The sequence below is a fragment of the Phoca vitulina genome, unplaced genomic scaffold, assembly GCF_004348235.1.
Source record: "Phoca vitulina isolate PV1807 unplaced genomic scaffold, GSC_HSeal_1.0 scaffold10, whole genome shotgun sequence".
Lineage (NCBI taxonomy): Eukaryota > Metazoa > Chordata > Mammalia > Carnivora > Phocidae > Phoca > Phoca vitulina.
In genome coordinates this window covers 41,920,789-41,946,788 of record NW_022589713.1, presented here as the reverse complement: position 1 = coordinate 41,946,788, position 26,000 = coordinate 41,920,789, and the positions used below count along the sequence as shown (strand labels likewise).

The window sequence follows — 26,000 nt, the reverse complement described above, 5'->3', positions numbered from 1 at the left end:
ATCATAACGATAATCGTGACTCCGTACAACCAGGGCTATGCCAGGCACTGGGCTATGTGCTCCACGTGCAGCAACTCACTGATTCGTCACGAACTTCTGGCGGGGGTGGGGGGGTAGGGGGTGGGTTCTGTTGTCAGCCCCTTCCAGATGCAAAGCAGAGGCTGGTGGAGGGGGACTCCCCTTGGCTTGAGGCGGGGGGACCTGGCTAGGAAAGGTGGAGCAGGGACATGAATCCTGGCAACCCACCTCGGGGGCCTAAGCCCTTCGCTCAGAGCACTGCACATCCAGGGATGCAGATGGTGGCCACAGAGGGGGAGCCCCGGGAGGAGGCCTGCAGGCTCCACACCATCCAGACACTTCCTAGGCGTGGGCACTCTCTGCTGAGCTCTGGAGGCTGCCACCACAGCTAAACCATCTCCACTCAGAATAAAGAGGGGCTAGGGACACCTGGGTGGCTCAGTCGGTTGAGCGGCTGCCTTCGGCTCAGGTCATGATCCCAGGGTCCTGGGATCGAGCCCCACATCGGGCTCCCTGCTCAGCGGGAAGCCTGCTTCTCCCTCTCCCACTCCCCCTGCTTGTGTTCCCTCTCTCGCTGTGTCTCTCTCTGTCAAATAAATAAATAAAATCTTAAAAAAAAAAAAAAAAAAGAATAAAGAGGGGGCTAGTTCCATCACAGAAGGCAACCCCCAACGACCCTCCTAACTCAGGGCCTCCTTCTGAAACCATCAGCTTATTCCTTGAGCTCCCTTTCTTGGCAATGAGCTCACTCAACAGAAACAAGGACCCAGTTTCATCGCCAAATGCTCCATTTCCGTGGCTTGAAGAACTGCAGCAACCACAAAACTCTGCCTGCTGGAACTCTTAGCAGTGTCTTTTTTGTTGTTGTTGTTTAATAATGTTTGATTTAAACTACTTGGATGTAAATTTTTCTCAAATGTGCCGTCCATTTCTCAGTCTTCAGGAGAAGTTTCTGAGGCTCACAGAAGGTTGGCATTAAAGGGATGCCTTCTGTCAGAATCTGCCCCAGACAACATCCCTCATACACACCTCCTCTCAACATTCACAGGCCCCTGGGCACTGGTGTTAATATACCCCTATTTTTACAGATGAGGAAGCCAGGTTTGGAGAGGGGAGTCATTGCCTGCATTAAGGCAATGTAAGTGATGAAAATAAGGCCCAGAGAGGGGGGGTAACTTGCCGTAGGGCACACAGTATGTTGGGGGTGACACGAGTCAGATTAGAAGAAGCCCGGTCCTTCCCCTGCCCTAGCTGATTCTCCCACTTGAAGCTGTTTCTGGCACCCAGGCATCACGGGTGGGCTGAGCAGCCCATCAGGCCATGATGCCAAGACCATCTGCTCCTGCCCGACAGACCAGGTGGGCTGCACTTCTGGAAGCCGGGCAGGTGCTGCAGTGGCTTTCTGAGCTGTCTTCAGCAGGCACACACAGAATCTCCTGGGGACACTGGCGCGGAAGGCAGGTCCACAGAGACTGGGTCTGGGAAGTTCCCCGGTCCCCAGAGGTTGTGGACAGCCCAGGTGAAAACCACTGAGGAGGGAAACGGGAACCAGACACACAGTCCAAGAAGTCTGACCCCATCTGGTTTCCTCATTTATGGAATGGGTAAAGAATCCTTCTCTGTCCTGCTTCTTCACAGCACCACCATGAGGCTAAACAGAATACCCAATGTGAACAGAGTATAAACTGGGAACTTATATAAAACACAAATGTATCTTTAAAAAAAAGTGTGTGTGTGCATGTGTGTGTGCGTGTCCTTCCCCCTGTCTGGCGTCTTGCCATTCCTTCTCCGGGCTGTTGGATGCCTGTCCTCCCCCAGCTAAGGGGCTAACTCTGCACGTGTCCGGACTGAGAAGCAACACCCCCTGCCTGTTGGGTCTTGGGTGCACGAGGCCCGCAGGCCCTGACAGGTGGTGGTGCAGGGGCTGTGTTTATGAGCGTCCCACGTGACGGCCGTGACCCTGCTCAAAGCCTGGGAAGAGCACGCATCCGGGACCGGATCTATGACACAGGCAATGACTCCCCTCTCCACGCCTGGCTTCCTCATCTGTAAAAATTGGGGTATATTAACACCAGTGCCCAGGGGGCCTGTGAATGTTGAGAGGAGGTGCGTATGAAGGATGCTGTTTGGGGCAGATTCTGACAGGGCAATGCCGGAGGGGGGCGCCTAGCCTGGCCTGGGGTAGCTGGCAAAGGGGGCTGAGGGCTAGCCAGTGCCGTCCACTTCTTGGTCTTCTGCTCTGCCAAGCCCTCAGTCCTCTCCTCCTGGACATGGGGCCAACCCCACGTCGCTGCCATCTCAGAGCTGCTTCTGCCCAGAGCGAAATTCCACGGGCTTTGTGGGGGACTTGAGGAGGGGCCTAACCCTCCCCTTCCCTGGGCCATTTTCTTTGAGGGACTAAATGAAACGCAGTCCAAGGGGAACAGACGATGCCAATGCTCTTGCAGCACAGCCTCTGGGAGCCCCACGCCGACTGTGCCGAGTGGAGACGGGGCATTCAGCTCCACTCCGGAATGCGCTTTGGCGCCCGGGGCCAGAGCGTGCCGTGAGCGCAGGCCTCTGAAGTGTGGTTCAGGCTTGGGCTACCCTGAATGGTGTAGTGAGGGGGAAGGCTGCTTTTGTTCTCTCTCCGATCCCAAGTGCCCTGGAAAACGCACCGTACTGCTGAACGGAGGCTTACTGCCCATTACCCGCTCTTCTGGCAGAAGCCTACCAGCAAAGCTGAGTGCCCCAGCTCCAGCCGCCAGTCAAGGCCGCCCTCCGTGGGTCACCCCACCCTAGCCTTGTTTGGCTTACATTCCCCTTCCCCCCTCTCCCTCCTGCAGGCCCTGGGCTGCGGGCAAACACTGTCCAGCCCACACGCAGCTAGCAAACAGAATAGGAATACTTAGTGCTGCCCGGCCTCTCAGCCTCAGCTTGTACTGCTTCTGCTGGAGGGCCCTCCCCCATCCCCCTTTCTCCAGCAAGGCCCACCTCAGGACCCCCTCCTCCAGCCCACCTCCTAGCTGCCTCACAGGGAGGGTGTGCTCTCTCTGTGAACTCTGAGGCCCTGGGGCTCTTTCTGAAGGCCCTGTCCCCCTCCTTCCTTCGGTGTGGCTACTCATCTCCCCTCTTGGGCTCCCCTGTGGACAGAGGCCCTGTCTTTGATTCCCTGTTTCACAGGGCTCAGAAAATCCTATCACGCTCAACAAGTGACTGAACAAGCAGCCTCCCATTAATGGCAGCCTAGTCAGGGACATGGCAAATGCTCAGTGTTCTGGATAAACCGGGAGCAGCTTATCAGTGTCCCCTGGAGCCAGAAAAGGTCCTACAGAACAGCCCCTGCCAAGGGCAGAGCCCCTCTATCACCTCCCCAGCAATGAGACAGGGTTACACAAGACTAGCCTTCACCCCACTAGGTTCGCCCCCCTGGAGCCCTAGGAAACTATCACTATAGACTGAGGGCTGAATTCTCCCCAAGTCAGGCATGAGGTGGCTTGACCCTGAGTTGTAGGCAAAGGGAGGTGGAGCTAGAAAAGGAGCACTGAACAGGGAGTCCTAAGGCTTGACTCCCTCTATTTCCAAGAACACTCCTGGGGAGGTCTCCTGGGTTGTTTTTAAGACTCTGAGGCTACTTATCATCTGGCATGGGCCCGGTGCCCCTCCCTGGTAGCCCACAGGGTCAGACTGCCTTCCTTTCGTGAAGCCCCAATCCTCATTTCCTGGGTTCCAGGCCCTACTCACTGGCCGAGTAGAATGGAATCTGGGGAACAAGCTGCATTCCCAATAGTCACTTTGACTTTGTAGATTTGGAGTTCCACAAAGGGAAGACTTCTCACAATATGAAATGTACCCCCACCCCCAACAGGACTCTCTTGGGCAGGAGTGAGCTCCTTGTCCCTGGGGAAAGTAAGGGGCTGGATGTCTCCCCAGTAAGGATGCTGTAAAGGATGCAGCTGGGCTGACAGTTGGAGGCCAGTTGGACCAGGCCTTCCCCGCTGGTCCTGAAATTCTAGGGTTCCAGGGTCCTCCAGCCCTTCCTGTTCTCCCTCTCTGGGGACTGAATCAGAGTTAGACCTTCACTGGCCTCCACTGGGGCATTCCTGGCCTCAGGCCACAGACTTGGTTATTGTTCCCTGATGCCCACGCTGAGGATGCTGCACTGGTGGGCTTGGCATAGCAATGGGGTGGACCCTGGACGGAGGCGCCTACACTCCCATAGAGGACGGGAGGCCCAGGCCCACAGACTCCCCAGCACAGACGAGAATTCATACCAAGGCTCTGTCTCCCATCTGAGCCCTCGACGCTTTGGCTCCCGCATCGGTGGCCGCGTTGGCTGGTAGCCTGGCCAGGGCCGCCTGCAGCTGAAAAGCAAACCTTGCACTTAATATTGGATTCTGCTTAGCAACTGTGGTACCTGAGTGCAGTGCTCATGCCGCCGCAGGGTGTGGTTACTGATCTCACTGGTTCACCTTCCAGCTCACTTTAGGACCATTAACGGAAGAACACTCCCCTACAAACTGCTCTCGGTGGGAGAGGGTTTGATCGATGGTCTGCCCCACTCCCCAGTCACATACTAGGATTCACTAACAGCTTCATACATAATACTGTAGCCGTGGTCTGTATCTTGGAGCTCTGTCCACAATCTGGGAGGAGTAGCGTAAAGGGATAATGGACTTCATGTGGTAGATAAGAAGACAGGGTCAGAGATGCTAAGAAACCTGCCACATGGGCTCATGGCCTGGAGCCAAGCCTAGTGTTTCATACAGACAGCCAACTGCCCCTTTAAAGCTTTCCTGATTGTTCACACAAAGACCAGACCATGTCTGATAAGGCCGGGGTGGCCTGCCCTCCCACCTCTCTGACCTCATCTTCCTCTACTCTTGGCCACCTGGGTTTCCTCTAAGACCTTCTTCCCCACTCAGGACCTTGGCGCCTGCTGGTCCCTCTGCATGGGGGCCCGTCCCCCACCTTTCACAGTGTGGCCCCTTCCCACCCTCCAGGGACCCACTGTGAGCGCCCCTTCTCTAAGAGGCCCTGGGTGCTGGGTTTGCCCCTGAGGAGGGCAAGGCCCATGCCTATTTCGCTCCCCCCACAGGGCCTGGCACAGAGCTTGAGGTGCTTCTCAAACCATTTGTTATAGAATAAAGAAGTTCTAATTCAATGGCCAGCATAACATCTGGGGAGGCCTGCAGACGGCAACAGAATTGAAATAGCAATGCAGCACCACCACGTGCTGTGTGACTCGAGAAAGCCCCCTACCCTCTTCAAGCTCCAGCTTCTTCAGCCATATAAGGGAGCTACATAGGTCCTCTCTAGCCTGTGGATTCCATCCCAGCCCCGAAGGGACCATGAAGTGCTCGGGCTGTGTCCTTGCAAGACTGGGGGTCTGTGACTAGCTGTGGGAGGGCAGGGGGGCAGCAGAAAGAGGAAGATGGGCAAGAGTGAGACCAGCTGCTGGAGTGCTCCTGGCTCTAGCTTCACACTAGCAAGGATCCCTGTTAATGTAGGTAACGAACGTTTATCTAGTGCTTGCTACATGCCAGGCACAGGTCGAAACGTTTTACACTTACGTCTCTTGATGGTCAGAAAAACCTTAGGGTGAGTACTGTTATTACTGCTATGTGTCAGATGGAGGAAACTGAGGCACAGCGCATTTATAACCTACTCGAAGTCACAAAGCAGGTCAGTGACGGAGCTGAGATTCACACCCAGGTCAGGCTCCGGATCTGTGTCCTAACCACTCTGACGGCTGCCTCCCCGCGCTGTGTCCCCCTTGCTTCCTGACACACTTTCCCCCCTCTCAGGACATGACAAAGACTGAGGAACTCTTTGCAAACACTGACCCACAAGCCCTTCAGAAGGACCCAAAGCATCTAAGTGTGACTCCCTCTCTGGAGGAGTGGCCCAGGGTCCTGGGAGTCCCCTCTAGAGGCAGGAATGACCAAGGCCCCTCACTTCCTGCTCCAGCTCCTGGACACGATTGCTCAGCTGCTTCACTCTGCTTTTCGCGCCCTCTGACTCTGCCGTCAGCACCCGGTTCTTTTTGGACAGCTCGACGATTTTGGTGGCAATCACATCCCCGGCCACACCGGCTGTGCCTACGATGAAGGAAAACAGCGAGGTCAGGGAAACACACAGGCCCACACATCAAACTCATGCCACACTACCAATGGCCCTGGGGTTTTAAAAGCTAGAACCCTCCAGAAAGGGCAGAGGCTCAGGGGAGTGACTGCATACCTGGGAACCCTGAAACCCAACTCCAATGAGTAGAAATGCAGCCACTCTGCAAAGTGTAAATTTTACTTCTATGGGATAGAAGTTTATTGCCCCAATTCTTCATGCCCTCCTCAGTGACAGGGTTACACATCCACACCCTAGGCTCTATGACTCTGCCGTGCCCTCCAGCCAATAGGTACCCTCTCAACCCTTCTATGCCTGCCTGACTCTGGCTCAGCCAATGACTTGTTTGGCCAATGGGTTGTTAGCAGATAACGCACAGGTAGAGGCTTGCAAAGCACTTGGGTAGTTAACTCCCCCTCTTTTCACTCGTGCCAACTCCATAAGAACACAGCCAGGCCAGCTGGCTGGTCCCAGGAAGAGGAAGAGACACGTGGAACAAGGCTGAACTGCCCTAGCCGGGCCTGGTCTAGATCTGCTGAGCCCCAATTAACCCCAGATGTTTGATGCTTCCTGCTGAACGCTGCTGACATTATGTGCTGGTTTCTTACACAGAGTTTTGTGGTGACATCTAGTCAGTACAAACGCACGCATCCATCTGTAAATATTTACTGGGCTTCACCAAATATTGGGCACTCTCTGTACTAGGGATTTAACGGTGAATAAAAAAGACTTACGGAGTTTACATTGTAGCTGGGGAGACAGATAATAAAAAACAAATAAATATGGGGCGCCTGGGTGGCTCAGATGGTTAAGCGTCTGCCTTTGGCTCAGGTCATGATCCCAGCGTCCTGGGATTGAGTCCCGCGTCGGGCTCCCTGCTCAGCAGGGAGCCTGCTTCTCCCTCTGCCTCTCTCTCTCTCTCTGTCTCTTATGAATAAATAAAATCTTTAAAAAACAACAACAACAACAAAAAACAAATAAATATGTATTCCAATGATTGGGAGGACTACATGCTATGAAATAAAGCGAAGTTGAGCAAGAGGGTGAGAGGGATGGGTGATGCTATTTTAGATGGAGTGGTCAGGAAAGGCCTGTCTGAGGAGGTCCATGTGAACAGAGACCTGGATGAATGAAGTGAGGGGTCAAGCCATCAAGAAGAGTGTTCTCAACTAGGAAGAGTATTCTAAGAAGAGGACACAGCAAGTGCAAAGGTCCAGAGGCAGGCATATGTTTGGAGTATCTGAGGACCATCTGGCAGGCAGAGTAGCTGGAACACAGTGGGCAAGGGCAGGAGGCTGGGGAAGAGGTAGCTGGAAGGGTGTGAATGTGGGAGGTTGAATGGTATGGGGCTGTGCAGATGGCTGGCAATGGGAGCTAGCCCGCTTGGCTACTGACTGACTAGGTGGCGTTAGAACCCCCGGCCCAGCTGTGCAAAAGCAGATCTGGTCAGAGGGTCTGGAGGTTCTCTGAATGCTTCTGACACTCCAGCAATGGGTAACTGGCAGAGACACCTCCCTAGGCCTGCTTTTTAATACGACCATCATGAGCCTCAGAACAGCCTGAGAATGACAACTGGTGGAAGGTAAACAAGGATGCCTGATGGTTTTCAGAGCGACTCAGCCCGGGCTTGCTGCTGCTGGCCTGGCCAGGCACTGAGTACGGCAACTAGGGCAGCTGCCCTTGGCCACCTCCTGGCTGCTGAAGAGGCCAGGGACGCTTCAAGAGAAAGGGCTCAGAGCATGGGGAGGGAAGCGCGACCTAGAAGTAGACGGGGCCCAGCAGCGAGTTTTCTGGGTTATGTTTTCCTTCCAGGACTCAAAAATCCCAGAACTAGACATCATGAAGAGGTCCAAGAGAGGCCCTCTCTAGTCTATTTTTTCTTAAAAGATTTTTATTTATTTATTTCAGAGAGTAAGAGAGAGAGAGAGAGCACAAGCTGGGGAGACAGGCAGAGGGAGAGGAAGAAGCAGACTCCCCACTGAGCAGAGAGCCAGACGTGGGGCTTGAATCCAGGACCCTGAGATCACAACCCGAGCCGAAGGCAGATGCTTAACTAACTAAGCCACCCAGGCACCCCTAGGCCCTCTCTAGTCTAAAGGGCAGGAAGGGGGACTCAGAGAAAACAAGAAAAATCTTCTTCCTCTTTTTTTTTTTTTTGCTTTCCCAAGCCCTACTCTTGAAGCTGCAACCCCATGGTAAGGGGGCAGCAGTGAATGGACAAGCACAAAAATGCTAAATATGTGGGTAAATATAATAGACTATTTTTGTCTCCTTAGGCTCTTTATGTGTAATGATTGAGAGCAAATATTATAACATTGTCTGTTGGGATTTTCAATATACAGAGATCTAACACATATAAAAGCTGCACTGTGTGGGGGAGGGCAAAGGGACCGATAGCGTGGTAGTTCCTTCATTCTGCTTGAAGTGGGAAAATGCTAATTCTAAGTAGACTGTGAAAAGTTATGTATTTTGTGATCACCTGAGCAATCACCAAAAACTCATACAAAGAAATAGTTTTTTTTTTTTTTAAAAAAAACAACAGAATTAAAGCAATCACTAAAAATCCAGCCAAAGGAAAACCAGTCCATCAGCTGTCAGCAGCCCATCACTTGTGGCCTGGTCTAAAAACATGCACCAGGCCCGTCAGACTTTTCTCTTCCAAACTTGATGCTGGAAATCAGAAATGGGGACTGCACAGCGAGGACTGGACTCAAGAGGTCTTGAGGAAGAGTTGGGCAATCAGATGAGGCCATGAGCAGGCTGGCAGAGACGACAAGAGAGAGCATGGGACAGGCTGGGCAAGAGGGAGGGGCCCCCGGGTCCCCAGTCTCCGGGCGTGAGGAAGCATCTCCTGCTTCCCCCTGTAACTCATCGGCTTCTCTACAGCCCTGCCGAAGGGCAAGCTGCCCTTCCACATCTGAACCCGAGCCAGGCGGGGTGTGTTTCTATGTCTCCCAAGTCCTTTTCCTCAGTGCGGTTTTTGTTTTAGACAGAAAAGGCCCAAAGAATGGAGGGAGACACAATAGGCTACCAAGGGCCTTTAGGATACCAAGTTCCCTTTGCTTTTTCATTCAGTTCTGGTGCTTTGCATGCACCGAACCTTAAAGAGACTGGCTCTCAAAGGCGGGGAGGGACGTTCTGGCTGATGCCGGCTGTGGCCCGCTGTTATCTGTGATCAGTTACACCAATTTTCTGGTTTAGTCAGCTACCTGGGAATTGCTCAATGGGTTTATGTGGAGCAGAGGACAGTCAGGGCCAACGTCCCCACCAGATCTTCAGGGTCAAGGTCTAGCTCACAACCACAGAGCCAATGTCCAGCCCACACCCACAGAGCTAAGGTCATCTCCAGGCCCATAGGCCAACGTTCCTACCAACAGAGCCAAAGTCCAGCCCAGACCTCAAGGGCCAAGCCCCATTCTAGACCCTACTGGGTCCTAGGAAATCCCCTTAGAACAGCTACCTTCCCTGTCCCATCCACTTTTCTGGAGTGCTGTGGAGTAAATGCCAGTAAAGGCCACTGGGGCTTTTTCACATCCATAATATAATGTCTGAGCCTGAGCAGCAAGATCAAATGGACCCTGCTGGCCCACGACATGCAGCTAGCATCCATGGAGAAGCCCTGTCGTGAGTCCTAGCTGGGCCATCAATACTGCCCAGAAGGCCTGCAGACTGTCCCTGCTGTTCATGTGCTCCCATTTCCTGGTACGCTGGCCTCCTTGGCCGGCTCTCTTCCTCCACCCGCTCCTTCATTTCCAGGACTCATCTGGACAAGACTGACCACAGCTGACCCTTGGCACTCTCTCTTGAGCACCTGCCCTCTGGAACCTGCTGTTTGCCCTGCGCAGGGGGCTCCACAGCGGCTGGGCCAGCTACCAGGACTTCCAGGCAGGGACTGCTGCGGCCACGCTGGAGCTACCTGTGAAGGCAAATCTGTCCTCTTCTATTTTCTTTTTGAGATGTTTGATTTCAAAGTCCCTTTCCTTCAGCAGCTTGTACAATCGCCCATTTTCATCCACCGTCTCCCTGAGCTGCTCTCGAAGGTGTGCAATCTCATCTTCAAGCATCCTGTAAGGGCGAAGGCAGAGTTACAGGGACCGATGATGAGCGGGAGTCAGGTCTCCCCCGCCCAGGTGTGTTGTATCTGGTCGGACACTAGGTGGTGATAAGGACTGGTCTGTACGAAATAGAAAAATGTCAATGAGCAGATTTTAACACACTGTTCTCAAAACTGAGTGCGCGCACGCACACACACACACACACACACGAAAGGAGAGAAAATGTTTGAATAACATTGTTTACTGTGGATTTAAGAGAGGGCTATATAACCGACTGCCCCTCTCCAAGAATTCATACTCCGTCAAGCATCCATGGAACATGGATAAAAATGTATTATATTATAGGCCACAAAGGCAAGCTTGGCAAATTCCACATAGTGGAAATCATTCAGGCCATTTTCTTTAATGGCAATTGACTAAAATTAGAAATCAATAGTAAAAAAATGTGGCAAAAATTAAAATAAAAAACAAACCCCAAAACCCATTGTCTGAGACTAAAAAAAAACAAAAACAAAAACAAAAACCACTCTCCTAAATTATATATGGGTTGAGAAGAAATTGTAATGTGTATTATGAAGCATTTAGAACAGAATGACTGCAGCAGCAATATACATCAAAGCTTGTGACATGCACCTAAAGTGATACTCAGAAGGACATTGATAGTCAGAACTGCATATATGTATATATACACACATATTAGAAGACCAAATAGGAATTGCCTAAGTCTTAAGGCTAGGCCTCTAGGTTTCAGGTAACCCTGACAGAAAATCAGAGCAGGTTGTTGGTTTTGTTTATTATAAGTTGTCTTGCCAGGCTCTCTTCAGCACTTTAAAACATGAGAAACATGTGACTGATGGGCCTGTGATCACTTCTACTGTGAGGCACGGAATGGGCTCCCTAGGGACAGGTGTGTGGGGAAGCAAGAAAGTTACAGAAGTTAGAGGGAACAGTAATTATTATGTAACAGCTGATATTGTCATTATCATTGTTATTATTATTATTATTATTATTAAGTAGGCTCCATACTCAGCATGGAGCCCAACGCAGCGCTTGAACTCACAACCCCGAAATCAAGACCTGAGCCGACATCAAGAGTTGGACACTTAACCAACTGAGCTACCCAGGGGCCCCTGATATTATCATTAGTGTTGGTATTCTACCAATGGCTCAAGTCTCCACCAATTCCAGTTTCTCTGATTTGGGGAAAGATCACTGGGAAATAGGTCTGGGATTAACTTAGAGCTAATATTTAGGAGCCATAGGAACTTTTTCAATTATTGAGCAACCTGTATGTTTTTCCCAGTTAGCATTTTTTAGTAGAATATTTTGAAAATTGAGAAACCATAAAAAGTAGAACCTGAAAATGGAGAAGATAGATTCTGGGCCAAACCAGAAGCAAAGAGACAACTCAACAACTATTGTGGTTTCTTTCTTTTCTTTTCTTTTTTTTATTAGCAGAGAATTTTGTATCAACATAGCCTTCTGCTTCTAATAGTAAGTATAACTCAACATGCATCTGTGACATTGTTGAATTTAGAGCAAAATGAGAAGATTCTGGACTCCTTTCAACCTTTTCACCATGGAAGAACCAAGGAACCCATCAAGAGCTTCTTTACACAGGTATGTTTATGGGTTGTTATGTGTCAGGAAAGGGAAATTGGCATAGGAGAATGATCCCAGATGAGAATTTGGGGCAATGATCATTTATGAACCATCAGAGTTAGCCAACCAGCTCCTCAGAAACCCAAACACAATTTTCATGAAAGAGAGACTGAATAAGAAAATTCAAGTGAATAAACTACACCCTGATGAGCTTCAAATTTTCCATTTGACTTTAAATTATTTTTAAATACAGTTTATACCAATATATCCATAGGAGCACAGATCTATCAGACCCAAGTCTGACAACCTGTGTCAAAACTTCTGTGGCTCAACTTGTAAACACACATCTGGTCAACCTGATTGCCCACTGGTCTGTGATCAGTTCGCCCCCTCCCTCCTTACCTCCCTCCAGTGCTCCTGGGAGAGTTCAAACTTGCATTTACCTCTGCTCAAAGCTGTTTTTCGAGTTTTGATCCCCAGGTTGGAGAAGGCTGAGGCCATCGGAAATCTCCAAGGGCTCTTTTTGGTCATCGACTTTGATTTCGAGGCTCAGTTCCTTTTCCTTCTGTTTCTCCATCTGCTTCTGTAACCTTTTGTGCTGCATCTCCTGCATGGCCTTGAACTGGAGACGTAAGGTGTTCTGTGCACCTTCATCTGCTGCCATCTTGCCCTAGGAGTAGGAAAAGAAGCAAACCCCACCAAGTACACATTTCCCGAGAGTACTCAGCACAAAATCAGCTCTGTCTACAGCCTCCAAGTCTGGAGGACCCAGCTTAGCCTTGTGGTGTCCATATAGAAGCTCAGAAGACCCACCCTCACCTCAAATCCCCTAAAAGCCAAATCTGAGCTGAGCATCCTCCCCAGCCCTGAATGTGCCACCAGACTGCAAAGGTGTCAGAATACTCCCCAGCACTGAGACTCAACACTGCCCTCCTTTCTGTCTCTAAAAACAGTGGCTCTCAACTCTGGCTGGATATTAGACTCTCCTAGGAGCCCCTAAAATATAACAAAGCTTGGGCACAACATCCTTGGACCAATTAAATCTCAATTTCTGGGAGTGGGGTCCAGACATCATTACTTTTTAAAAATTAAGTATAATTTATACATGGTAAAGTACATAAATCCTGAGTGTACAGCTCAATGAATCTTAACATAAGTATACATCCCTGTGGTGACCACCCAGATCAAGGTATAGGGTACTTCCTGTCCCCCAGCAGGGCTATCTTGTGCCCTTTCCAGGCAGGTGTCCCCCCTCCCCCAAGTAACCACTATTCTGACCTCTGCCATTAAAGATGAGTTTTGTTTTCTTTTTAATCAACTCTATTGAAGTATAATTCATTGACACTAAAATATGCCATTTTATGTGTGAAAACTAGTCTTGACAAATACATATACTTGTGTAAACCACCACCACCATTGCTGTAGAACATTTCTTTCACACCAAAAAAGTTCCTCTGTGCCCCTCTGCAGTCAGTCTCCCTGCCAGTTCCAATCCCAGGCAAACTCCAGTCTGCTTTTGGTCACTTATGGTTTTGCCTTTTCTAGAATTTCATATAATTGGAATCATATGGTAGGCAGTCTGTGGTTTGTTTTTGTTTTGTTCTGTGTTTTGTTTTGCTGTGTGTGTGTGTGTGTGTGTGCTTAGTACTACCTTCTAGAGATTCATCCGTGTTGTTGCATGCATCATTAGTTCATTCCTATTTATGGTTGGGTAGTACCCCATTGGGTAGATATATCACAGTTTGCTCACACACTCACCTGTTATTGGACACCTGAACTCTTTCCATTGTCGGCTATTATGAATAAAGCTGCTATGAACATTCATATACAAGAAAGTCTTTGTGTGAACATATGTTCTTTTTTATTTCCCTTGGGTAATACATAGAAGTGGAAATGCCAGGTTAGGTGGTAAACTTATGTTAGCTTTATAAGAAACTGCTAACTTGTTTCCTAGAGTGACTGTAACATTTTCCATTCCCACCAGCAGTGTATGAGAGTTCCAGTTGCTCCACATCCTTGCCAGCATTTAGTATGGTCAGTCTCAATTTTAGTCTTTCTAGTGGGTATGTAGTAGTATCTCAGTGTGCTTTCAATTTGCATTTCCCTGATGTCAAATTATATTGAGCATCTTTTCATGGGCTTACTGGCCATTTGCATATCTTCTTTTGTGATGTGTCTATCTATATTTTTTTGCCCAGTTTTAAATTGTGTTATGTGCTTACATTCTGGGTGGTTTTGTTTACTTTTGAACTCCAGATAAACAGAATAATAGAGCATGAACACTGGAATTTTTAAATGGTCCCCACATGATTTTAAAGCGTAGCAAGTGTTAAGCACCCCTGCCTTAAACCAAACTGAAGTCACATCATCCACCCACCATCCAACTAGTCATAGATCTTGTTGATTCTCCATAAATGTCTTGACATCTGCCCCCATATTTCCGGCACCACTGATACCGCTCTCACTATCATGCTCATGGCAATCTCAGGGCCTTTGCACTTGTGGTTCTCTCTCCCTGGAATGTTCTCCCACCCCTCCACCAGCCAACGTCCACTTTACTCACTTCTCTCAAATGTCACCTTATCAGAGAGGCCTCTGCACTCTTCTTTTGTAGAAAGTTCTCTTACTCTCACTCCCCACACTCCTTATTCTGTGGTACCTTCCTCCACAGCACTTGGCTTTACCTGACACACTGTATGTTTGTTGATTGCTTCTCTCCCTGTCTGCCAGCCCAACAATGGCAGGCACTGTGTGATGTTCACTGTTGGGCCCTCAGTGCCTAGAATGGGGCCTGGTGTGTAGCAGGCATGAAATGAGTATTTGGTGAACTAATGATGGATGGTTCTGTTCCCAGGACTGCTCAGCAGGTCCCTACTGCCCTGGCTGTCCTCTCCCTCTTCCCACCTTACTTATAGTCCAGCCTGCATTGGCCAAGGGACTACTTTCTTTAAAACACAACTCAGCCTGACACGCCCAGCACCAAAGAGCCTCACTAGATGCCCTTTAGCCACAAAACCAAGTCCAGTGGCATTAAAGGCTTTGGGGGATTAAGGCTCTGGGGGATTAAGCCTCTGTTTCTCCTTCCAGCCTATTGTCCTCTCTAGTGTCCCCTTGCTCCTCTATCTCTCCATCTCTGACTTAAACCTTGCTGGTTCCCCCAGGCCCGGCCTAAGTAGCACATCCTTTCCTGACCCTCTAGGAAGAACATCCTCCCTGCATCTACACCTCTCCACTGTACTTATCTCCACCTTGTCCACAGGGGTGGTCCCAGAGCCCATACCGAGGGCTTCTTAAACCTGTCTCAGTATTGAATCTCTAGGGATACAATCTACAAGTACTGATGTCCAGGCCCCAGCCCTGGAGGATTCAATCTAATAAGTCTGGGTGGAGACCAGGCATGGGGCTGTGTTAGCGCTGCCCAGGTGGCTGGGGTGTGCCGAGGCCTGATCCTGCAGTCCGACCTTGAGCCTGTTGCAGTAAAAGAGGCGCTGGTGTTACCTTGGAATTCCTTACCAGGTAGCTCGGCCCATAAGAGGAACTATGCAGTAAAGAATTAACTCATCACGTCTGGGTTGTCCACACCCTGCCTATTCCAAAGAAAGGTTTGACCCTTGACCTGCTCCTAGGAGGTAACCTCTAAGTCTTTGGTATATCCTGCCTGACAACAATGCCCTTCTTTACCTGGGGGACTTGGGCCACTCCAGATGGTCTATGCTAACTAACAATGTGATTTTATGATGGGGGCCTTGGGCCACGCCATGTAACAGCTTGACCTCTAAAGAGGTGGGAGATTGAATGACTAAGGTCAGCCATGCAGGCAGCCAGCCATGTCTGTGTGACTGACCCACAGTAAAAACCCTGGTCTCCAAGGCTTGGGTGAGCTTCCCTGGCTGCCAATGTTCATGCATATTGCTGAAGCAAGCACTGTTCCTGAGGCTCCACTGGGAGAGGACAACTGGAACCTTGTGCCTCGTGTCTCCTGGACTCTGCCCAATGTGCCTTTCTCCTTTGTTGATTTTAATCTGTACCCTTTTGTCATAACTATATAACAGCTTTTCTGAGTCCTGCGAGTGCTTCTATCAAATCGTGGAAACTGAGGATAGTCTTGGGGACCCTCAAACTACAGGAACCCCTGGACACCTCTGCTGAATGTGTGGCAGCCGTAGATAAGTCTCCACTCAGACTTTATTGAACAAGCAGACAAACAAACAAAAGGGTTTTTATTGGGGGTCAGTCACAGAGGCATGGCTGACTGCCGGCGTGGTTGACCTTAGTCATTCCATTTCCCAACCCATCTTTTGGGACACCCAGGGATATAATGTAACTTAACAACTGGACTCAATGTTATAAACAGGCAAATCAGACTTTTTCTGTAAAGGGCCAGATAGTAAACATTTTAGGCTTTGTGGGCTGTATGGTTTCTGTTGTAAGTACTGTGCTCTGCTGTTGTAGCAGAAAGTAGCACTAGATAAGCCGGAAATGAGTGGGTGTGGCTGTGTTCCAATAAAACTTTATTGCAAAAACAGGCAGTGAGCTGGATTTGGGCTTTGGGGCCTTAGCTTGCCAACCCAATTTAGGGGAATTTCACCTGAAAAAGTGTCTAGAGATTGAAGAAAACCCTATTGAGCCTATTATTTGAAAATGTAACTAAAGAGTTTAAAAATCAGTTTATCCTGTGATTCCCTATTTCTGTAGATTGTAAGCAGGGACAATCATATACTTCATTTTCCAAACTGGGTCACCTTGGAGAGTGAAAGGGAGCGCTATTAATAATCATTCTGGGTCAACAGCAACTTGGAGGCTGTGCCTAGCATATAAAGCAGCAGTGCCCACCCCTGCTGCATACTGGAACCACCTGGGGAGCTTTAAAGATACTGGTGCCTGGGTCCCACACTCAGGGATTCTGAGGTCACTGGTCAGGGAGCAGCCTGGGTGTTGGACATGCTGGTCTGGGCTACTGTACAAGTAGCCTGGCCCAAGCTGAGATAGCACCAAGGGTTCAGGGTGAACTTGGCTCTGTGTGAGACTAGAGTGTTTCTAGACCTCTTTGGGTCTCAATCCCTCTTCAGTGAGCAGGAGATGATGACAGGGAGGCCATAGATATTCTGTGAGGGACAAATGCAAAGCAGGGGGGGTATGTGTGTGTGTGTCAAGATACTTTGTCAGCTATGCATTGGTAGGAACAAAATATTATTTTTTCTCCCTTCCTGGTGGTCTCTCCTGGGAACTCCCTTCCTCCTCATCTTGCCCCACACCCAGATGCTTCCTGTCCTTCACAGTGATGCTTGTGACCCATCAGCAGAAAGCCTTCCTTGGCTGCTGGGCCTGCAGTGACCCAGCCCCATGACTTGGCAGCCTCTAGCCTCCACAGCCACTCCTTCACATCATAAGGTCACCTCTTCTGCACCTTATCTCCTGCCTGCTCACCCCAGTATCCTCCTAGTGCCTCCCCATCTCTCTGGCTGCCTGCTTCCCATCTTAGCTCCCAGGTCTTGTCTTGGTACCTCTAATCTATACCACATATGACCATCTGGGACATTTCTAAAACCAGATCTAAGTGGCTCCTACCTCTCCAAGACCCTGTCAGGACTCATGGAGGCCACTCTGGCTGGCCCGAAGGTGGCGTCCATCCCACATTTTTATTTAACTTTCACAGAATGCTCTATGAGGATTTGAATTTGTTGCCAACATTCAAAGATCTGTAGATGTCAATTAAATCCAGATTTTTTTCAAAAGTTCTTTTTCAAAAGTTTACAGGTCTGGCCATGCTGGGTCCATAGCCCCGCATGAATAGCAGTTGCTGGGCAGAAGGAGTTCCCTCTGGGCAGGCTATGCTCTTCCCACTCAACACCACCCCTACCACTCCCAGATGCTGCAGCCAGCACATCAGCTTCCTGGTATCACTGCTCATAAATGCTGTTCTTTCTCTTACACCTGCTGGATTCACCACTTTCGTTTCTCATCAGCCCCAGCAGATGTTTGGGTTTGTGACTCCTTGAGCATTAGGCTCAAGCCTGGAGGCATCTCAGAGGCTTGCTTCAGCTGCTCTGCTTTCCTAGGATGCCTTCTTCCCAGGCTTTTCCCCCCGACCCTTTCTCCTTCCCATAAAATCCTGTTTAGCCTTTAGGATTCCCCTGGGGGTACTCTGTGGACTCCTAGAATCCCCTGGGCATCCCTTAACTTACTCAATGTATTATAATTATCTATGACTTTGTTTCTATTCCTTCCTTTTACTAAGAGGACTCTTAAGGGCAGAGGTCTTATGCCTTATTTTTTAATTCTCAGCATCTTGCCCAGAATGGGCCTTCAATTATTTGTAGAACTGTCATTGAATGAGTGTAGCAGGTGCTCAAGGATGAAGGGGAAAAAAATGAATGAAAGATACAGAGGACAAACTGATGGTTGCCAGAGAGAAGGGGGGTGGGAGATGGGCAAAATGGGTGAAGGGGAGTGGGAGGTACAGACTTCTAGTTATGGAATGAATAAGTCACGGGATGAAAGGTACAGCACAGGGAATGTAGTCAATGATACTGTAATAGCATTGTATGGTGACAGAAGGGGGCTACACTTACTGTGGTGAGCACAGCATAACGTATAGACTTGTCCAATCACTATATTGTACACCTGAAACTAACATAACATTGTGTCAACTACAATTTAAAAAAAAAAACTTAAAAAATGAATGACTGAGTAAATAAACAAAGAGTAACATGTAAAGCCTTTTGCTATTCCTGATGTGCACTTGAAGTCACTGGGCAACAGGTACTTCTCGGATGCACACTGTTTCCTGGGCAAATTAATATCTGTGCTTCAGTTTCCCCATCTGTAAAATGGGATGATAATCATTATATACTCCACAGGGGGGCCGTCAGGAGTAAATGAGGGAATGCATGGCAAGTGTGTGCTACAGCGCCTGGCACAGAAGCTCTCCTGACAGTTTAGCTCTTATTCTCTTTCTCCTCATACGAAATGGGGTGTCCTCCACCCAGCCAAGCCTGTGGGAGACAGACAGCATGTCTGCACTGACAGGGCACCTTTGGTCTGCATCAGCCCCCAGGCCATTAGCACCCACTCTGTGCTAAGCCAGCAACTAGTGGAGATTTGGATGTCGTTGGTCTGGGCTGTGGCCTGGGCATCTATTTTCATTTATTTTTTAGTTTATTTATTTATGTTTTGCATCTGTCTATTTTTAAAGTTTCCCAGGTGAGTCTAAAGATGAGCTAGGCCTGAGACTGAGGGGAGGTAAGTGGTCTGAGAAGCTGGGGAGACCTGCAGGAGAGGCAGCACCCCAGTCAGCTTGAAGCTGAGTGCTGAAGAAACTGGCTTAGGGTAGGGAAAAGGGGTGCCAGGAGTGGTGGGGCAGAGGGCTGTCCTGCCAGAAGAAGAGCATTTGCAGAGAGAATGTGATGAGTGTGGGGAACTGAGAAAGGCTCAGGATGGCCAGAAGGCAGGGCAAAGGTTTGGGGAGGGACTGGAAAGAAGGCCTTATCTGGCCCAAGTAAGGAGCCTAAACTTCATCCTGAGGATGCTGGGGATGTTCAGAGGGCACAGACAGGATCAAACTTGCATTTTGTGAAGCTGGAGGCAAAGGAGCCTACCTGGGAGGATGTTTCCTGAAAGGAACATGGTCCCGAATCAAGGCTGTGGCAGTGGGGATGGAGAATGGGGAACAGGAATGGTGCCATATGGAAGAGATGGGGGGAAAGGGTGCAGCCTAGAAGGAGAGGGGGAGTCTAGCGGGCTTGGGTTTGAGTGGCTGGGGAGATGGGGGGTCCAGGCAGAAGAGTTTTCCAAGCTGCAGGCAAGCCTGGTGCCAGGCACTGCTTAGTTTGAGACTCCCTAGGCTTTCCACATGGAGACGCTGGGTGGGTCTGCAGCTCAGAAGAGCAGCCTGAACTGGAGCCTCAGGAGTCCAAGACTGGGGTATGGACAAAATACAGCGGGGAGAAGGTGAGCAGGAGGCTGGGAAGGAGGTGGGAGAGAAGGAAGGGGACAATGGAGGAAGAAGAGATGGCTAGGAGCAGATAGAGGTGAGCAGACATTACCAGGTAGGGATGGGGACAGACTGGTGAGTCTGAGCAAAGAAGAGGCAGGGTGGGCTGATCAGGGCAGAGGCTGTGGGGGCTGGAAGCTGTAGTTAGGGGCAGCTGAAGGGGGGATGCCAGGGACCTCCTGAGATGGGCCCCAGGCCACATTCTTCCTCCTCTTCCTAAACAACTTAATTACAAATCAAGGTAGACCCTTGACCAAAGACAACATGGATCTCAGTTGGGGATGCTGATTCCCATGAAGCAGAAAGGAAAACTTATACTTTATAAAAGCAAATAACAATAATGCCAAAGCTAAATTTTTCAAAAACACCTCTTGGCCCTCCCTGATTCCTGACTAGTTCATGACAATGTGGTTGGTATACATTAAAAACGGGAGCAAAGATATGCCTGTTCTTTATATTTTGGTGAGTCCAGATGAAAGAATGGAAGACTTTCTGTCACCTTCTACCTACCCTCAAGGTAGAAACTGTTACATTAATCTCTGAATCTTGTCTCTGCAGTATAAGCCAGCATTGGTATGCAGTGGGTGCTAAATTAACATGTGTGCCATGAATGAATAAAGGAAGCACAGCAGCAATTTTGGCCTTAGAGCAAACAGCACTAAGGACACTCAACTTGATTTCATTTGGTCCTGTAGAACATGGATTAAAGATCACTCAGCAAATATGTATTGGCATCGCACAGAGAGCTATGGATGGATCTCTTCTTATGGAACTTATAGTCTGGTGGAGGAGCCAGACATTGATCAAATGATCACATTAAAAAGCATAAAATGATCACTGGGATGCTCTGAAGGAGATACATAGGGTTGAGAGTCTCTATCAGGGAGTTTGACATAGTCTGGGGAATCCAGGACAGCAATCCTGAGGAAGTGAGCTGAGACTTGAGGTATGTGTAAGAGTTAAGTAGAAGAGGAGCATTTGGGCTAAAAGGACAGCATGTGTGAAGGTTCTGTGGCAAAATGAAAAATGGCAAGGCCTCTAATGATCAGTGCCTTCGACTCCCCCCGCCCCAGCACATCTAATCCATCAGCAAATTCTCTTGGTCTATATTCAAAATATACCCAGAACCTGAGCACTTCCCACCTCCTGATCCTTATTGTAGCCTCCTAATTCCTGTCCCTACATCTGCCCTTGCCCCCAAACCCATGGTCTCTTTTCAACACATTGGCCAGAGTAACCCTGTTAATACATAGGTCAGACCATGTCCACCTCAGCATAAAAATAGGGCCCGGTGTAATCTGGTCCCTCTGCCAACCCATCTTTCATTATCAAGGATGCATCAAACTCACAGACTTTTCTGCTGGCTGTTCCTCTGCTGGAATGTTCTTCCCAAGGTACTTATATTTAGTTCCAGGATTTTTGTTGTTGTTGTTGATTCTTTGGGATTTTCTACACAGACAATCAGGTTGTCTGAGAACAAGACAGTTTTATTTCTTCCTTTCCAACCTGTAATGGTTACTTTTCCTCTCCCACTCCAGACAGGTAGACAGGTGTCTATTCAAAGGGCATTTTCTCAGGGATACCTTCCCTGCCCACCCTACTTAATACTGCATTCCCTTCCCCTGCTTCCATCCCCTGAACTCCCTCTCCCCTGCCCACATTTATTTTTCTCCATCACGCTTTTCACCGTCTGATATACAGAACATTTTACTTATTTATCATCTATGTTCTCCAACTAGTATGTAAGCTACCTGAGAGAGCACATTTTAATCTATTTTGTTCATTGTCGTATTGCAAACCTGCAACAGTATTTGGCACACAGTAGGTGCTCAGTAAATATTTCTGGAAAAGTGAATGAATTTGGCCTTTCTTAGTCCAACCATCTTTGGTAACCAGCTGTATCTGTGAACATGCTATTTATAAGTAATTGTAACAAGTGCTTAGACAAGCATTCTTTTAAAATCCATCTTAATAACATTTGTGTCTTCTACATGTGGTGCTCTGGGACATGACCAGGGTCTTGTTACTTGCTCTGGACTTTAGTAGAAGTGGAGGTGCAGAGAGTTTCAAAAGTTAAAGCCGAGCAGAACTTCTGACATGTAAAGAGTTTAGAAGCTGTCATTCCTATCCTCACAATAAGAAAAAAAATCTAAACTAAAAATCAAAAACTGGAAATTAGTGGAACTCAGAATCATTAGACAATGGAGGTCACAGGGCAAAGTGCTCCCTGAAAACTGGAGAGTCAGGTGAATACAGAGAATCACAGTTTACTGGGAGCAGAAGCCTACAACTAGAGTCAATATCAGTAGACACACTAACCTGTAATTGAATTGTTGAGGGCTCGGTGTGGACTAGCTTGCAGTTTTAAAACTCCAAAGAGTCTAGTCCTTTGGGGGCCCTCATACTTTTATGATTTTTACCCGCAGGAACCCTACCAGATTCTCACTGTGAAAATCAGAGGAAAATCTGCTCCTGCTTCTGGCAGTGGGAGAGGAAAAGCAACCATTATAGACTGGAAAGAAAAAAAATAAAACTGTCTTGTTCTCAGATGACATGATTGTTTATGTAGAAGATCCTAAAGAATCAGCAAAAAAGAACAAAAAGAAAAATCCTGGAACTAAAAAACAACTATAGCAAGGTTGTAGGACACAAGGTTAATAAACAACAGTCAATTGTTTTCCTACATACCAGCAAAGAGCAACTAGAAATTGAAATTTAAATGTAACACCATTTACATTCACATAAAAAATGGAAATACTTTAGTATACATCTAACAAGATATGTAAAAGATCTGTATGAGGAAAACTATAAAACTCTGATGAAATAAATCAAAGAAGAACTTAATAAATATTCCATGTTCATGGACAGGAAGACTTCACTACTCTTAAGATGTCAGTTCTTCCAAACAAAACAAAACAAACAAACAAAGATGTCCATTCTTCCCAACTTGATCTATAGTTTCAACACAATCCCAATCAAAATCCCAGCAAGTTACTTTGTGGATACTAACAAATTGATTCTAAAGTTTATATGAAAAGGCACAAGACCTAGAATAGCCAACACAATTTTGAAGGAGAACAAAATTGGAGGACTGATGCTACCCAATGTTAAGATTTTCTATAAAGCTGTAGAAATTAAAACAGTGTGGTACTGGGGAAAGAACAGACAAATAGATCAATGGAACAGAACTGAGAGAACCCAGAAATAGACCCACACAAATAGAGTCAACTGATCTGCTCCGCGGGGGGCCTGCTTCTCCCTCCCCCACTCCCCCTGCTTGTGTTCCCTCTCTCGCTGTCTCTCTATCTGTGTCAAATAAATAAATAAAATCTTAAAAAAAGATTAAAAACTTCTGTCTTCAAAAGCCACTGGTAAGAGAATGAAAAGACCAGCCACAGTCTGGAAGAAAACTTTGACCGCAGAACACATATCCGATAAAGGACTGCATGCAAGATATACAAAAGAACTCTTAAAACTTAACAGTATGAAAACAACCCAATTAAAAAGTGAGCAAAAGATCTGAATACACATCTCACCAAAGAAGATATATTGATGGCAAATAAGCATATGAAAAGATGTTCAACATTATATGTCGTTAGGAATTGCAAATTAAAACAACAATGAGATACCACTACACACCTACTAGAATGGCTAAAATCCAAAATACTGACAACACCAAATGTTGACAAGGGTTTGAAGCAACAGGAGATTTTATTCATTGCTGGTGGGAATGCAAAATGGTACAGCCACTTTGGAAGACAGTCTGGCAGTTCCTTGCAAAGCTAACCATAGTCTTACCAAATGATCCAACAATCATATTTACCCAAATGTGTTGAAAAGTTATGTCTACACGAAAACCGGCAAGCGAATATTTATAGCAGCTTTATGCATAATTACCTAAAATGAGAAGCAACCAAGATATCCTTCAATATGTGAGAAGATAAACAAACTGGTACAACTATACAAGGGAATATTGTTTAGGATGAAAAGAAATGAGCTATCAAGCCATGAAAAAAAATGTTAGCCATGAAGGAAAGTTAAATGCATATTGCTAAGTGAAGAAGCCAGTCTGAAAAGGCTACATTCTGTATGATTCCAACTATATGACATTCTGGAAAAGGCAAAACTATAGAGAAGTAAAAAGATCAGTGGTTGCTAGGGTTTGGGGAGAGGGGAGGAGGGATGAACAGTGGAGCACAGGGGGTTTTAGGGCAGTGAAACTCTTCTGTAAGATACTTTAATGGTGGATACTTGACATTTTGCATTTGGCAAAACCCACAGAACTGTACAACACACACATTCACACAACCCCTAATGTAAACTATGGACTTTTGAAGTTAATAACAACATACAGCTTTATCGGTAGTAACAATGTATCGCACCAATGTAAGATGTTCATAATGGGGAAAAGTGAGGAGTATATAGGGACTCTGTATTTTCTGTTCAATGTTTCTGTAAATCTAACACTGCTCTAAGAAATAAAGCCTATTAAAAAAAATTTTTTTTTTTAAAGTTAAGGCTAAGTCTTCATGGAAGGAACTCTCGGCTCAGGAAAGACTTGGAGCTAACTCATGGGGAGAGGGGCACCCACCCACTAGGCTACTTCCTGTAGCAAAGCAAAAGTCCCAGAGGCAGTTGAGCACTGGGGACAGAGACCAGGGAGGAAGGGCTGAGGCCCCTTCCAGGCATGAGCCTCCTCTGCCCCCACCAGCCTCCCTCTTCTTTCCCCCTCTCTCTTTTTTATTATGTTTTCCTAGAGTATTCCCAGCAACAGATTGGGGTCCTGGGGGTGGAGAGAAGCCCAAGAGATTCCTAGTTGGGAGCCCTGTGCACCGACTGCCTGTCAGGCCCGCATCAACGTAGGGACGGGTTTGAGGTGGGGGTGGGGCGCACATGTCTGGTTCGCCGGGTGGGAGTCCCGCTCTGAGGGGACTCGCTCGTCCGGGTCTAGGTCCCGTGGGGGCTGGCCCTGAATCGGGAATATGCGGGAAGTGGTTACCAACAAGCCCCTTAGTTCCCGCTCCGCCTCTCCGTACTGTGCAGCAGGGCTCTGTAGCGGATAACCAGAAGAGGGTGCTGGTCCGACGGACCTAGGTCGGAGTTCTGACCATGCCACCTACTGTGTGACTTCGGGCAGGTGACCCACCCTCTGCACCTCACTAACTCCTGTACCATACGGAAACTAAGTGTCTGTTTGGAGAGGCGAGGAGGCTGTACGTGGAGATTCACAGAATGACGTGGGGAGAGACCCCGCTCGCCAGGCCGGCAGTGAGCATCGGGCCAGCGGCAGGGCAAGGCGCCCGGGCGAGCTTGTGAGCTCCGACTCAGGTCCAGGCCCCCCCAGCAGCTGCGGGCTCCCCGGGCTTCAGCCTGGGACCTTCCGCCCTTCCCGGCACTTACAGCGGTCACTCCGCTCCTCACTTCTAAGGCCAGAGCAGCTCTGTCTCCTCTTCCGGACGCCTGCACGCGCTGCCCCAGCAACCGTCACCAGGGAAACCAGAGGCGCTCTATGCGTGACGTCACCACGTGTCTACGGAGGCCGACGGGGCTCCGGGAGTTGGAAAAGTGACGGTGGCGTTTGTGGCCCAGGTTGAGGAGGTGTGGGAATAGGGGCGGTGGGCTGGGTGGAAAAAGGCGTCGTGTGCTTGAGACTTTATAGTTGGCCCAGTCATCCGATACTGGAACATATGTTTTAAAAGTTTCGTCGGCCGAACATTTTGGGCAGAGATGCACATTCAGTGGTCCTGTAAGGGAGTTGGAAAAGTGAATGATCCCACCACGAAATGTGACGCATTCAGAATGTCTTCGAAAAATATGGGGGGAAATTGTGTTGTGACGGTGAGTGAAAAAAGCAGGACGCAAAATAGTAATTGCTAAATAAAGTTGTGTTTTTTTTAAAACGGAAACAAGACTGTGAGGAATACATAGAAATATTAAAAGAAAATGGTTATATTTGGATGGTGGAATTACAGTGCTGTTTTTATTTTTGCTTGGGGGATTTATGGTTTATTTTCATCGTGGAAAACACTTGTATGTTTGTTTTTTTAAGACACTGCCCAACTTAAGTCACTACTATATTCAGGCTATATGGAAGCGGGAGGCAAATTTCTATGAAAGGAGATCCAAGGAAGCTTTCCCAATATTTATCGAGGCCTTCATAATTTGAAAATGTCCAGACATCTCATAATTGCTTTTCTTTATTTTTTCCTCATAAGGCATTCACTCCATAG

At 48.1% G+C, this 26,000-nt stretch overlaps 1 protein-coding gene across 1 annotated transcript in view; it reads right to left on the bottom strand.

The window, feature by feature from the left end:
• The window catches only part of CCDC13 (coiled-coil domain containing 13), a 51,706-nt gene extending 26,396 nt beyond the window's left edge, over window positions 1-25,310 (bottom strand). Inside the window, exons 1-5 of the mRNA XM_032408871.1 lie at window positions 25,171-25,310; window positions 12,221-12,447; window positions 10,037-10,185; window positions 5,956-6,098; window positions 4,272-4,361 (exon numbers count right to left, since the gene is read on the bottom strand). Of these exons, the coding sequence (XP_032264762.1) occupies window positions 4,272-4,361; window positions 5,956-6,098; window positions 10,037-10,185; window positions 12,221-12,441 (603 nt within the window). The 5' untranslated portion in view covers window positions 12,442-12,447; window positions 25,171-25,310. The remainder of the gene's footprint in view (window positions 1-4,271; window positions 4,362-5,955; window positions 6,099-10,036; window positions 10,186-12,220; window positions 12,448-25,170) is intronic.
• Window positions 25,311-26,000: the final 690 nt, after the last annotated feature.